General features: G+C 54.6%; 1 protein-coding gene across 1 annotated transcript; it reads left to right on the plus strand.

Annotated features, from left to right (window-relative positions):
• The first annotated feature begins 700 nt into the window (after positions 1 to 700).
• On the plus strand, positions 701 to 5,756 carry LOC114083795 (alpha-1-antitrypsin-like protein GS55-MS). Its single transcript, XM_071606478.1, has 4 exons — positions 701 to 1,331; positions 3,096 to 3,366; positions 4,570 to 4,717; positions 5,533 to 5,756. The coding sequence occupies exons 1-4, from the start codon at positions 701 to 703 to the stop codon at positions 5,722 to 5,724; spliced, it is 1,242 nt and encodes a 413-aa protein (XP_071462579.1). The 3' UTR covers positions 5,725 to 5,756.
• The last annotated feature ends 6,154 nt before the right edge of the window (positions 5,757 to 11,910 follow it).

Here is an 11,910-nt window from a genome sequence, read left to right on the forward strand (position 1 = left end):
AATTGTCCCAAGAACCCCCCACTTTATATGTGGGGCAACACAAGGAGCAGAGAGTTCAAATAACCTGTCCTGGCCCACACAGCTGCGGAGGGACAGGGCCCTCTAGCTCCCCCAGTGTCAGCAGGTGAACCACACAGGATGCCCGCCCACCTTGGGGCTGAGGTCACAGAGCAGCCTACGCGTGCCCCTCTTCACTCAGGGCTGAGGCTCGTCAGGGTCAGGTGGGGACAGCCCCTGGGGGCTCTAATACATCTCCACATGTCCTCAAGGGGTCCAAGTGCAAGGTGCTTCCTCTCCAGGGAGCACATTCCCCACAGGATGCAGCACCCAGGTCACTGCAGCTGCCAAGTGGACGGGCCAAAGGGTGGGCTCAGGACCCTACCAGCCAGTGCCTGAGCTGGTCCCCTACAACACTTGCTGGCCAACCCTGGATGTGCACCTGAACCCCTCTAGGCTTTGGAGGAGAGCAGTTGTCCCCACAGGACTGTGAAGGAAGCAGAGAATTCACACCCTTTAGGGCTCAGGGCAGCTCTGCGTCTCCCTGGGGGTTTGCAGTGATGCAGGTGGAGGAAGGGCTTGGCATAGGCTGGGCCGTCTTGGAGCTCACTACACCCTGGTGGCTCTGCATGGTGTCCGTCCAAGCCAGAGAGAGTCACTGTGGCCTAACTCAGGCCTCTGACCTCCTCTGCCTTGCAGGACAATGCCGTCCTCTATCTCGTGGGGCCTCCTGCTGCTGGCTGGCCTCAGCTGCCTGGCTGCTGGCTCCCTGGCTGAAGATGCTCAGGAGACAGATGCATCCAAGCCCGACCAGGAGCATCCAGCCTGCCACAAGATTGCTCCGAATCTGGCGGAGTTTGCCTTCAGCCTCTATCGGGTGCTGGCCCATGAGTCCAACACCACCAACATCTTCTTCTCCCCTGTGAGCATCGCCACGGCCTTGGCCTCGCTCTCGCTGGGCACCAAGGCTGACACTCACACCCAGATCCTGGAGGGTCTTGGCTTCAACAACACGGATATCCCGGAGGCTGAAATCCACCAGGGCTTCCAGAATCTTCTCCAAACCCTCAATAGGCCCAACAGCCAGCTCCAGCTGACCACTGGCAGCGGCCTCTTCATTGACCACAATCTGAAGCTGCTGGACAAGTTCTTGGAGGATGTCAAGAACCTGTACCACTCAGAGGCCTTCTCCACCAACTTCACAAACACCGAAGAGGCCAAGAGGCAGATCAACACTTATGTGGAGAAAGGGACCCAAGGGAAAATTGTGGATTTGGTGAAAGATCTGAACAGAGACTCAGTTCTTGCCCTGGTGAACTACATTTTCTTTAAAGGTAAGATGAGTCAATCAGCCTGAGTGGGTTCCCATGGAAACCCCAAAGCTGTTTTCCATCCACCAGTTCTGGAACTTTCCTTGGCAGCACTGTCTGCACTGTGGCAGGGCCTCTCACAGTGGCTCCTCAATCTTCCATGTCTAAGCCCTGAAATGTCTTCCACCATCAGTTAAGTTAGGGAAGAGTTGATAAAACTGTCAAAAGCATTGACTTTTCTGCAGGACGCATCAGAGTCCTGACTGTCCTCCTGCTCACTGGGGACCCCAGCAGGGAGGGGCACCTGTAATGTTTCCTAACTAGAGAGCCACTGATGCACATTGTGGCAGGTGGTGGGAGGGAGTGGCCTTTCATGGAAAGTCCTTGGAACAACTCTTGTTGTGGAGTGTGGCAGCTGGGGGTGTGCAAGGCCTGGGTCTACATCCTGCCTACCCCACTCAATGGCCTTGTCATTGAATGAGCCATTTCACCTCTTTGGGATATGATTGTCCTATCTTGTCTTGGACAATGTTGTGAGGTCTGAAAGGAGTACCCAAGTCACACATGGGATTGTGGGGATCTGTCACAGCTGAGTAGCTGGCAGGGACCCTCAGCCTGCCCACCTGCCAGGGCTCCACAGGACCCAGGACCTAAGGCAGCTTCCACTGCCCCAGGGCAATGGCCTAGGGTGTCCTGAGAAGTCAAGGTGTTTTACTGAGCTTTTCACCACTGTCACTTAAAGACCCAACCAGAACAGTTTTAGAGGAGGAAACGTTTATTTGTGCTTCACAGTTGCAGAGGTCTCAGTCTATATATGTCTAGCTCCATACCTTGGGGCTCAGGGTGAGGCAGAACATCATGGCAGAGGAGTGTGGGGGAGGGTAGCAGCTCACATGGTGATCAGGAAGCAGAGAGAGACTCCACTCTGCAGAGACAACATGTATACCCCATAACCACGCCCCCAACGACCCCCAAATACACACCTCCTCCAGCCTCAGCCCACCTGCCTCCTGTTACCATCAGGGATTAATTCACTGATTAGGTAAAGGCTATGGCCCAGTCATTTCTCCTCCTAAGCACCCTGCATTGTCTCACAAGTGAGCTTTTGGGGGACACCACATCCAAACAATAGCACAAGGCCAGGGTGAGTTCCTCTGAACCCTGGCTTTCTTGTTCCTGGGCAGAGTCTTACCGTACAGAGCCCCAGGCCACCATCAACATGACTGAGGGGCCAGCTCTGCTGCACCTAGGGCAGGTCTCATTCCTCCAAACTCCATTGAGACATGTGGGCTCAGGGTTCCCTGCACTACCCTCCCAATTTGGTGGCCTAGAGGGTGAGGAGCTCTTGCCTAGAAGAGTCAGGCTGCCTGGACATCTGTGCTTCTCATGTGAGTCCAGGACAAGGATTTAGGGTGCACTGAATGTTTGACCTGAGTGACAACTGAACTGTCAATCAATAAGGATCCCACTGTAGGACTGGGACCAGAGCTTTTCACTTAATCCCAAACTTCCCTTCAATAAAAAATGTAATTGTAACAGAAATGCTCACTGGGCACAGTCAGGAGGCGTCTCCATGGCAGCCTGCAGGATCTAGAAATCCCAGCTGATCCTCTAGTCCTGAACGCCTGTCTCTCTATCCCCAGCCTGAAGGGGTTGGAGGCCCTCCTGCCCAGGATGCAGCAGAGGTGGGTGAGGAGCTTCCCCCCAGGCAGGCTGAGGGCGCCTCTGCTCTCCTCTCACACCTAAGCCTCCATCCCACCCGCTGCCGTCCACCTTCCCTCTGTCCAGGCAAATGGAAGAAACCCTTCGAGGTAGATCACACCAAGGAAGAAGACTTCCACGTGGACCAGGCCACCACCGTGAGGGTGCCCATGATGAACCGCCTGGGCATGTTCGACCTGCACTACTGCTCCACTCTGGCCAGCTGGGTGCTGCAGATGGACTACCTGGGCAACGCCACCGCCATCTTCCTCCTGCCCGACGAGGGGAAACTGCAGCACCTGGAGGACACCATCACTAAGGAAATCCTCGCCAAGTTCCTGAAGAACAGGGAGAGCAGGTGAGTCCAGGCAGGGACCCGCTGGACGGCACAGGCACAGGCTCAAGGTCCCTCAGGACCAATGCATCAGAAGACAGCACGGGCAGCAGGGGGGACCATCCCTGGGGCCACAGCTACAGTGAATGACCCTGTGCTACAGGAAATGCCAGGGCTCAGGTCAGGTAGCAGCTGAGAAGGGACAGTGGTCAAAGAGCAGGACACAGATCCAGCTTTAGGGGGACTTCCCTCCAAGAATGTACATGGTCCCCTCCCAATATCCAGGGCCTCACCAGGGCACTGACACTAGCACATGTTGTGGCAGAATCAAGGACAAAGGCCTGGGCCTGCAGGTTAGGGCAGCAAGAGGGAGGACTTGCTGTAGGACCGGCCGAGGTGCACAGGGGAAGCACCTGCATGGAAAGGCCCAGAACAGGAACAGGCAGAGCTGGGAGCTCAGGGCACGTTCCCACAGGCTCCGTTTCTCTGTCGCATCTCAGGCTGGTTCACTTGTCCCAGGAGCCACACAGCTGGGTATGTGACACAGAGCAGGTGCACTGTCCTGAGCCCAGGCTTGGCCACTGGTGACGGAGACACACTGCAGACAGATGTGACACACATGTGTAGGTTAAGCTGCACTTGAATGGTCACCATTGCTGGCCCACCCAGCCTCCTAAGGTCCCCGCACTCGGGCTGGGAACAGAGTGCAATGCATCCTGGGACTGATCCCTGAGGCTCGGTGCCAGTGTGCAGCCTCAGCACAGGTCCCTGGTCTTGTCACTGTCCCTGGAGACACCAGATGAGCCTGCAGCCTTGGGTTTTGGAGGTGACAAACCTCTCCCTCAGTGAGCCTGTGTCCCTCGGTCCTGCTGCACTGACCCATGATGCCCTGGCCACAGTCTCCAGGGAGGCCCCTGGCTGGGCAGGCTAGTGTGACCACGGGCTACAGGATGACCCCTGCTTCTGGGAGGACACTGCCTGGATGACTCCTAGGGGGAGGGGGTGTGCAGGGGCCACAGGACAAGATGTTCCCACTGACGGGAACATTCTCCATGCCAAGTGTCCAGGAAGCTAAAGGTAAACAAGCCAAAGGACTTCGATGGCCGTGGGTGGGGACAGGGCATTAAGCAAGATAACCAATTAGGAGAGAAAACACTTTCAGAGCACGTTGGGTCCAGTGGAACCTCAGAGACTCTGTGAACCCCTCATTTCCTATCTGCATACTAGCTCCGTCAATTTATACTTCCCCAAACTGAACATCTCTGGAACCATCGATCTGAAGCCTGTCCTGACAAGTCTGGGCATCACCAAGGTCTTCAGCTATAAGGCTGACCTGTCTGGGATCACGGAGGACGCTGCCCTGAGGGTCTCCCAGGTGAGGATGGCCATAGTCCAGGGGTCTGCAGGCCAGAGTGGTGGGGGCCTGCTTAGGCCTGAGGCTGAGGGAGGGGCCAAGGGACACAGCAAGGGCCAGGTGGGTCCTCCTGAGGATGCAGAGATTCACTAGCTCTGACCGGGAGGAGGACAGAGCCAGGGAGGTGGCCTCCTGTGCTGCAGTTGTTCTAGGGACTTCCCCTGAGGAGCTCACTGACCCTTGGCCTTTTCCTTCCCCAGGGCCATGGAGTCCTTGGGATTCTGTTTACCCACATTAACACTGAGAGAATTAGGCTCAGTGACTTCAGGGAATGTTCTGGAATCTTCCATCTGTGACATTAGAGCTACTTGTGAACCAGCAAATCTGAATCATTCCTGAGTCCAGTGGGCCACTTGCTAGAAAAAGGTGGAGGGGACCAAAAGCAACTGCAGGTCCATGTGGGTGGCTTTCTATAGGGGTCTGGGCGCTAGGAAGGTCACCACCAGTGTCCCTGTGCTGAGGACCTCCTAGCCCTACAGGGGGAGGGGATATATGTGGAGGTGACATGGAGGCTCTTGTGCCCTGAGGTCACATTGAATGCCCAGAGAGATGGAGGTCAGGAAAGGAGGGGGAGGGGAGCAGGCTGAGTCAGGCAGAGGCTGAGATGGGGTTGGGGAGACCTGAGTGACCCACAGGGAGGCCTAGGACAGGACAGGCTGGTCCAGCAGGAAGGCCCTGGTGAGGTCCTGTTGGTAGGAGGCTCCCACGTGGGGCCTTGCTGCAGCCTGGGGTGGGGCAGCAGGACCTCAGAGCCCCTCTGCTTCTCTCCACTCCAGGCCCTGCATAAGGCTGTGCTGACCATCGATGAGAAAGGCATAGAGGCTGCGGGGGCCACATTTTTGGAAATGATGCCCATGTCTCTTCCCCCTGACGTGAAATTCGACAGGCCCTTCCTCCTGGTCATCATTGAGCACTACACCAAGAGCCCCCTCTTTGTGGGGAAGGTGGTGAACCCCACACAACCATAGCCACCTCGGGTGCTAGAATCTGCCCTCCTGCCTGCTGGGCCCTCCCAGATGACATTAAACAATGGGTGGTCTGGCCAACCCTGATCCTGTGGTTCTGGTGAATCCCTCTGTGTCCTGAGGTCATGAGAGGACTCCAGGTCACAGCACCTCTCAGTGACACTGTGTCAGGTGTGTGCTGGTCAATGGTGACTGGCTGAGGCCACGTCCTACGGGACCTGAGCATGTCCATTCTGAGATCTCCAGTCCTGACTGGGAATCCTGAGGGGGTCTGTAGCCCAACAGCAGCCAGAGGCCCAGGGTACACCCAGCACCCCATGCCCCCTCCCACCCATCGCTGGCCACACACACCCAAGAAGCCCCACCTGTTAGTCAGCCTTTGTGCTCCTCTAAGACCCGACCAGGACAATTTCAGAGCAGGAAACGTTTACTTGGGGCTCACGGTGACAGAGGTCATAGTGCACACACAGCCAGGTCCATTCCTCAGGGCCCAAGGTGAGGCTGACCCCCATGGGGGAAGAGTGGGGGGGAGGGAAACGGCTGTGGTGATCAGGAAGCACAGAGAGACTCCACTGACCAGATACAAACATAACCCCAGAGCCATGTCCCCAGTGCCCTCCCCTCCAGCCACACCCACCTCCCTCAGTGACCCCCAGGTAACCCCCTCAGGGAGGACTCACTGATTGGCTTTAGGTCCTCACAACCCTCACTTCTCCTCTGAACATTCTGCAGTGTCTCCCTCCTGAGCTTTGGGGACACCTCACATCCAACCATGACCCTCTGAGCCCCCAGACCTGGCCACTCACACCCTGGCTTTGAGTAGCTGTGACTACAGCCACAGCAGGGAGGTGACCATGACCCCTCTCATCACACTGTCCCCTCACCAGACCTGGCCGCTGGCCTCACAGGGAATGTCCTGGGGGGGGGTTGGAGGAGGTGGTGAGGAGCCTTCCTCAATGGGCTGGGCCAGGGCACTGACCTCTGTCCTTGTCTTTCCATAGCTGCCCAGGAGGCTCACATGTCCCCTCTTGGAAGAGCCCCTGTCCCCAGTGAGCAGGAGGGGCTCTGTGTCACTGTCTCCCCCTCAAGCCCACCAGGCCCCAGGCCCCCAGGCCCCCAGGCCACTTACCCTATGTCCCCTCTCCCTAGTCCTGTGCCATGGCCCCGGGGATGGCTCCTAAAGGTCACGGCAGGCTGCGTTGGCTGTGGCAGGGCAAGGACAGCCCCCTGGAACCCCAGCCCTCCTCCCTGCCTGGGCTCTCACTGGGGCGCGTGCACCTGGCACCTCCTCCAGGGTGCCCCCGGATCCTCAGGACAGCAGGAGGTCTGGTGGGTGGCCCAGGCTGTCCTGGAGCAGCCCTGCCATGGGGCGCCCTGGCCCCTTCCACCCTCAAGGCTCTGGGCTAAAGTAGCTGGGAGCCCAGGGCTCGGGGTCTCCTTCTCCTGTGGCCACACTGACACCTCAGGGCCATCTCAGCATCACCCCTCACCTCTCATGGGAGGAGGGTGGACATGACACCCTAGGTGGAGTCCTGACACAGGGTCCTCTTTACAGTCTGAACAGTCACATTTCTGCCATCACATGGCACCACCTGTCAATGGGTCTGAACTCTCCCTGAAGAAGAAACAGGATCTCTAGGTTTCACATAGGGACCTCCAACCTGCACATACACTTCTCATGATATGAACGTCATCAGTCACCCAGAATAAAGTGACACGTGAGTGTCCCAAGACCTGGATCTTAACATATAGCAGCTGTGTGACCTGACTGAGGCTGTCAGACCTGTCTGAGCCCCTAAACTCATTGCTGCCAGTACAGCCCACATTGGAGCTGGCCTGAGAGTCACCTCAGACATGGCCTCAGGCCTCCCAGACCTCTGAATAGAGCAGGTGGGGACAAGGGCACTCCTTGGGAAGTGCTGTCCCAGTTTCTCTCCTCTGAATCCTAGTGGCAGCACCGTGATGCCCTCATCAGATATCTGTGCTTTTCCAAGCCCCAAGGAGAAAACCGAGGTTCCCGGCGGCTACCCGTCTCCTATGTTGTCACCGTCCCATGGCTAGTGAGTGGCAACCTGACCTCATGGCTCACCCTGTTCCTCCAACCCTCACCCACTCTTCTGTCCCTCCCTGGACTCATGAGCAGTAATTCCTCCTAAACCATGAGAATCGCTGGCACCTGTGCTTGGTGGCACCTGGTGCTTCCCTAGGAAGAGCCTGTGCCCAGCATGGAGTGTCCCTGCAGTTCCCAGCCCTTCTGGGCAGCCCACAACCCTGGGAAGCCGCCCACAGAGCTCCACTGACCTTGCCCATAGTATTCTGTGGGAGAGGACAGGAGAGGACCAGGCCAGCTGCAGCCCTGAGAATTTAGGGAAGAGAAGGGGAGGAAATAAACTGTCCCCTCAGCCCCCTTTTCCTCAGAGGTGACAAATGATGGCCCCCAGTAATGGCTCTTCTTTCCTGTGTGATGTCCTCAGAGCCAAAGGCTTCCTAGGACCAAAGACTCTTTCACATCCCAAGATTAAGGTGGGAGATTTGACCCAAGACTAGAGCCACAACCCAGATGAGAACCCTCCAGATGCCCCTGCAAGGGACTTAAGGACCTGCCTATGTTGACCAGAAGGGAGACGTCTGAGGGAGACCAGGCAGTTTTGAGTGCCAGCCTCTCTCCACCATTGAGCTCATAAGCTGGAATAATCATACTCCCTCCTACACGGAGAAACCCTGGGCCATGACTGATCTGATGCAGCCCACTATCCAGACCTAGGACGGGCCCCAATGAAGAAGAGAATCTAAAGGTAAAAGATATCAAGAAGCCCTCCTCGGAAGTCGAAGAGAAAAAAAAAAAAAACTGTGCCCAAGAGTTAGAAGGAATCAGAGCCAGCCCTGAGCCCTAGCCTAACCAGAGCTCATCTGCAGGCAAACAGAGCCCAGTAAGCCTCCCACTGCTCCAGCAACTCCCTCTCACACCCTGCATAGCCCGGAACATTTCTCTCAGCCCCACATCTGCCTAAGGCCCCTCTGCCCTATGAAAGTGGCAGCAATAATCAAAAGAGCTGTGCCCAACTGACTCAGAGCTGAGTGTCCAGGCCACTGCTGCTGCCACCCTCTCCCTGACCAGAGGCATCCAGGGGAAGAGGGGCACATACCAGCATAGCAGCCACAATGCAAGTTTGTCAGTGAAGAGAAGCAACAGGTGACCAATGCAGCCTTTGTGGGACAGGCTCAGAGCAACTTTTGCCAAAAATTACAAACCTAGAAGCTCTACTGAGAAGTGTGTCAAAGAGCTGATTAAGGTGGCCATCACGGTTTTCATCAATTGAGACCCAGAGGTCCAAAGACAGGTGGACCCAAAAGGATAAAAAGGAGGATGGATCTGAAAGGTGGGGGGGTCTCATTAGAACAAAGCCAGTGGTCCAAATGTTTATAAGGAAAAAAAGTGTGGCCAGACAAAAGGGGAAGGCTCCAGTGGCCCAGGCAGACAAGTACCCACTGCCACGCTCAAAAGCTAGGACTTGAGCAGAGAAGGAGTGAATGCTTTTCCCCCAGCCTTTGGCCCCAGCCCCTCCTTTCAGTGTCTTCCCACTTGCTTGGAAGTCTGTGATTGATGAATATGGCAGGGGTCCCATAGACACACACAGCTATATCTGATGCACGGGACCTAGCGCCTCAGGAGGGCTCAGCTGCAGCAAGCCCCTGCCCAAAAATGAACCAGGAATATGTTCATGTTAACAGACAGTAGTGAGCCACAGGGTGCTCACTCCAAAAGGACAGACCACCCTGGCTCCAAGCCACAAGCTGTGAGCCACCAGCAGGAAGGGCCAGAGAGCCCCATGCACCCAGACATAGTGAACAAAAACACAAGAGGGGCAGCCGCTATATACAATTAGACCAGGCTCCCACCTGGCAGGAGGAGGAAGCCATGCAGACAAAGAGCAACACCTAGGTGGGCACAATGGGGCTGCCATATGGGAGCTGCATGGGACCACACCTCTGCCTTCCAACCATGGCAGATGTCCCAGGGCGAGATTGACATAGGTGCCTTTTATACAAATGATGCCCCAGGTCATAATCTCTGCTAAGATTTACATTAGATTTAAGAGTTGGAGAATCCAGCAGCCAAGATCCTGCACTGGGAGATAACAAAAAATTTCCTGCATCTTAAATTGCCAGAGGCTCTATGTATGTCTCCCATCCTTAAATGACAGTTCCTCCCAGGGGCTTGAGTACATCATCCTTGGGACAGCACTGGACTCTAACTTAAAGTCCACGTCTATCAAGAAAAAGTCAAATACCTTGGTTACCATCTGCAATAGAACACGATAGCAACAGAACAGTACAACCACTGGGCCTCAAAGAAACAGGAGATCTGCTCCATTCCAGTCCCTTCAACCTGCCAAAAGACCAGAGAACTCTCGGGGGCTACTGGGTTCAACCATATACAGATCCCCAACTTTCAGTTATGGCAAAACCCCTCTATTAAGCCACAAAGGGGGGAGAATGGGATCCTCTGATGTGGGGGCCAATACAACAAAACGCCTTTGAGGACATTAAACAAGCACTCCCCAGTACGTCTGGATTAGGGCTCCCTGACCTCACAAAGCCTTTCTTTTTGAATGTCCATGACCGGTCTGGAGTGGCTGTGGGAGTTTTGACTCAGATGCTGGGGACATGGCACCATCCAGTGGCATATTTGTCCAAATATCTGTGAAATACATCTGTGAAGTACTCCACATCTGGGTCCCAGGGCTGGCCACCTTGTTTACGGGCCCTTGCAGCCACAGCTCTTCTGGTGTTGGGAGTTGATAAAGTAGCCGTGGGACAAGAACTGGTTGTCAGAGTTCCTCATTCAATTTTGACATTGTTAGAATATAAAGGACATTATTGGTTGACTAATGAAAGAATGGTCAAATATCAGGGCATGTTATGTGAAAACACACTTATCTGCATTGAGGACTCCGGACTCTAAACTTTGCTGCCCCTCAGACCTGGACAACCCAATCACAACTGTATTGAAGTCATAGATGAAATGTTCTCCAGCAGACCACACCTGGCAGACCAGCCCTCAGGGACCCAGATGTGGAGTACTTGACAGATGGAAGCAGTTTTATAAAAGATGAGGTATGTTTTGCTGGATATGCAATGGTCACTCTGGACTCCACTGTCGAGGAAGAACCTCTTCCTCAGGGAACTTCAGCACAAAAAGTAAAACTTATTGCTTTGACTCAAGCACCTCAGTTGACAGCAGGAGTCTGTGTGCATATTTACATATACTCAAAATATGTGTTCGGTACCCTTCATGTTCATAGGGCCTTATGTAGGCTAATTAACTCAGGAGAGAAAAAAGGGGGGGCATGATGTATGGGCAAGAAAATCTTAAACTTTTACTATGGGCTCCCAGGAAGGTTGTGATTATATATTGCCAAGGTCATTGAAAGGGAAACACTGTGGTTTCTCAGGGCAACTGGAGAGCTGACAGAGAGGCCAGGTTAGCTGTCTGCAAGAAACAGGAAGAAAATCCAGTCCCAGGTCTGCCTGGCTGACTAGCTAACAGAATGGGAGCCAACACACTCCCAACATGAAGGTAAATGGCTTAAGACATAAAAAGTGTTGAGAGCCACAGCTGAGTTGGAATGGCCCCTGGCATTTTGCCAGAAGTAATGATTGAGAGGTGATACCAGAGAGCCATTAAGATGATGATGATCAAGTTAAGCTGTGTATAATTGCAGTCACTGGATGATGCTGGATTGAAACAGGCTGTGTATTCAGTTGTATATTAGACCCCTGCTGTCCAGAAATAGGGCGGCTCCTGCTGCCTCTGGTGCCCACTGCTTTTGAGTTCTCCTGGAGTTCCCGTTGAGTTTCGGTTGAGCTCTCGCAGGGATTCCTGGAGAGTTCTCATTGGTTGGAAAAGTTCTGGTGGAGGGAGTTCCGGTTGGTGTGTGGGGTTCCTGGGAGGGCCGCATGGGTGGCGTTTGCGTGAGTTCGGAAATAAAGTTTGTTCCTGCTTGAGTGGCTCCTGATTTGTGCCCAGCCAGACTGCTGCATTTGGTGGCCCGTGCAGGGGATGCCTGAAGCTTGGGGTAAGTGAAATTGCTCGCCCCTGAGGGCAGGGCGAGAGAATGGGTGACCATTTCAAAAAACAATGTGTTCTTTTTATTTATTTATTGTTTTGATTTATTTTGTTTTTAT

Source organism: Marmota flaviventris, chromosome 2 (genome assembly GCF_047511675.1).
Source record: "Marmota flaviventris isolate mMarFla1 chromosome 2, mMarFla1.hap1, whole genome shotgun sequence".
Classification (NCBI taxonomy): Eukaryota; Metazoa; Chordata; class Mammalia; order Rodentia; family Sciuridae; genus Marmota; species Marmota flaviventris.

Bases quoted from the DNA above. Each gene is read 5' to 3' on its own strand.
- LOC114083795 (XM_071606478.1), top strand. From the start codon at position 701: ATGCCGTCCTCTATCTCGTGGGGCCTCCTGCTGCTGGCTGGCCTCAGC. The intron at 1,332-3,095 runs GTAAGATGAGTC...CCCTCTGTCCAG, and splicing joins GAACTACATTTTCTTTAAAG to GCAAATGGAAGAAACCCTTC. The intron at 4,718-5,532 runs GTGAGGATGGCC...TCTCCACTCCAG, and splicing joins CTGCCCTGAGGGTCTCCCAG to GCCCTGCATAAGGCTGTGCT.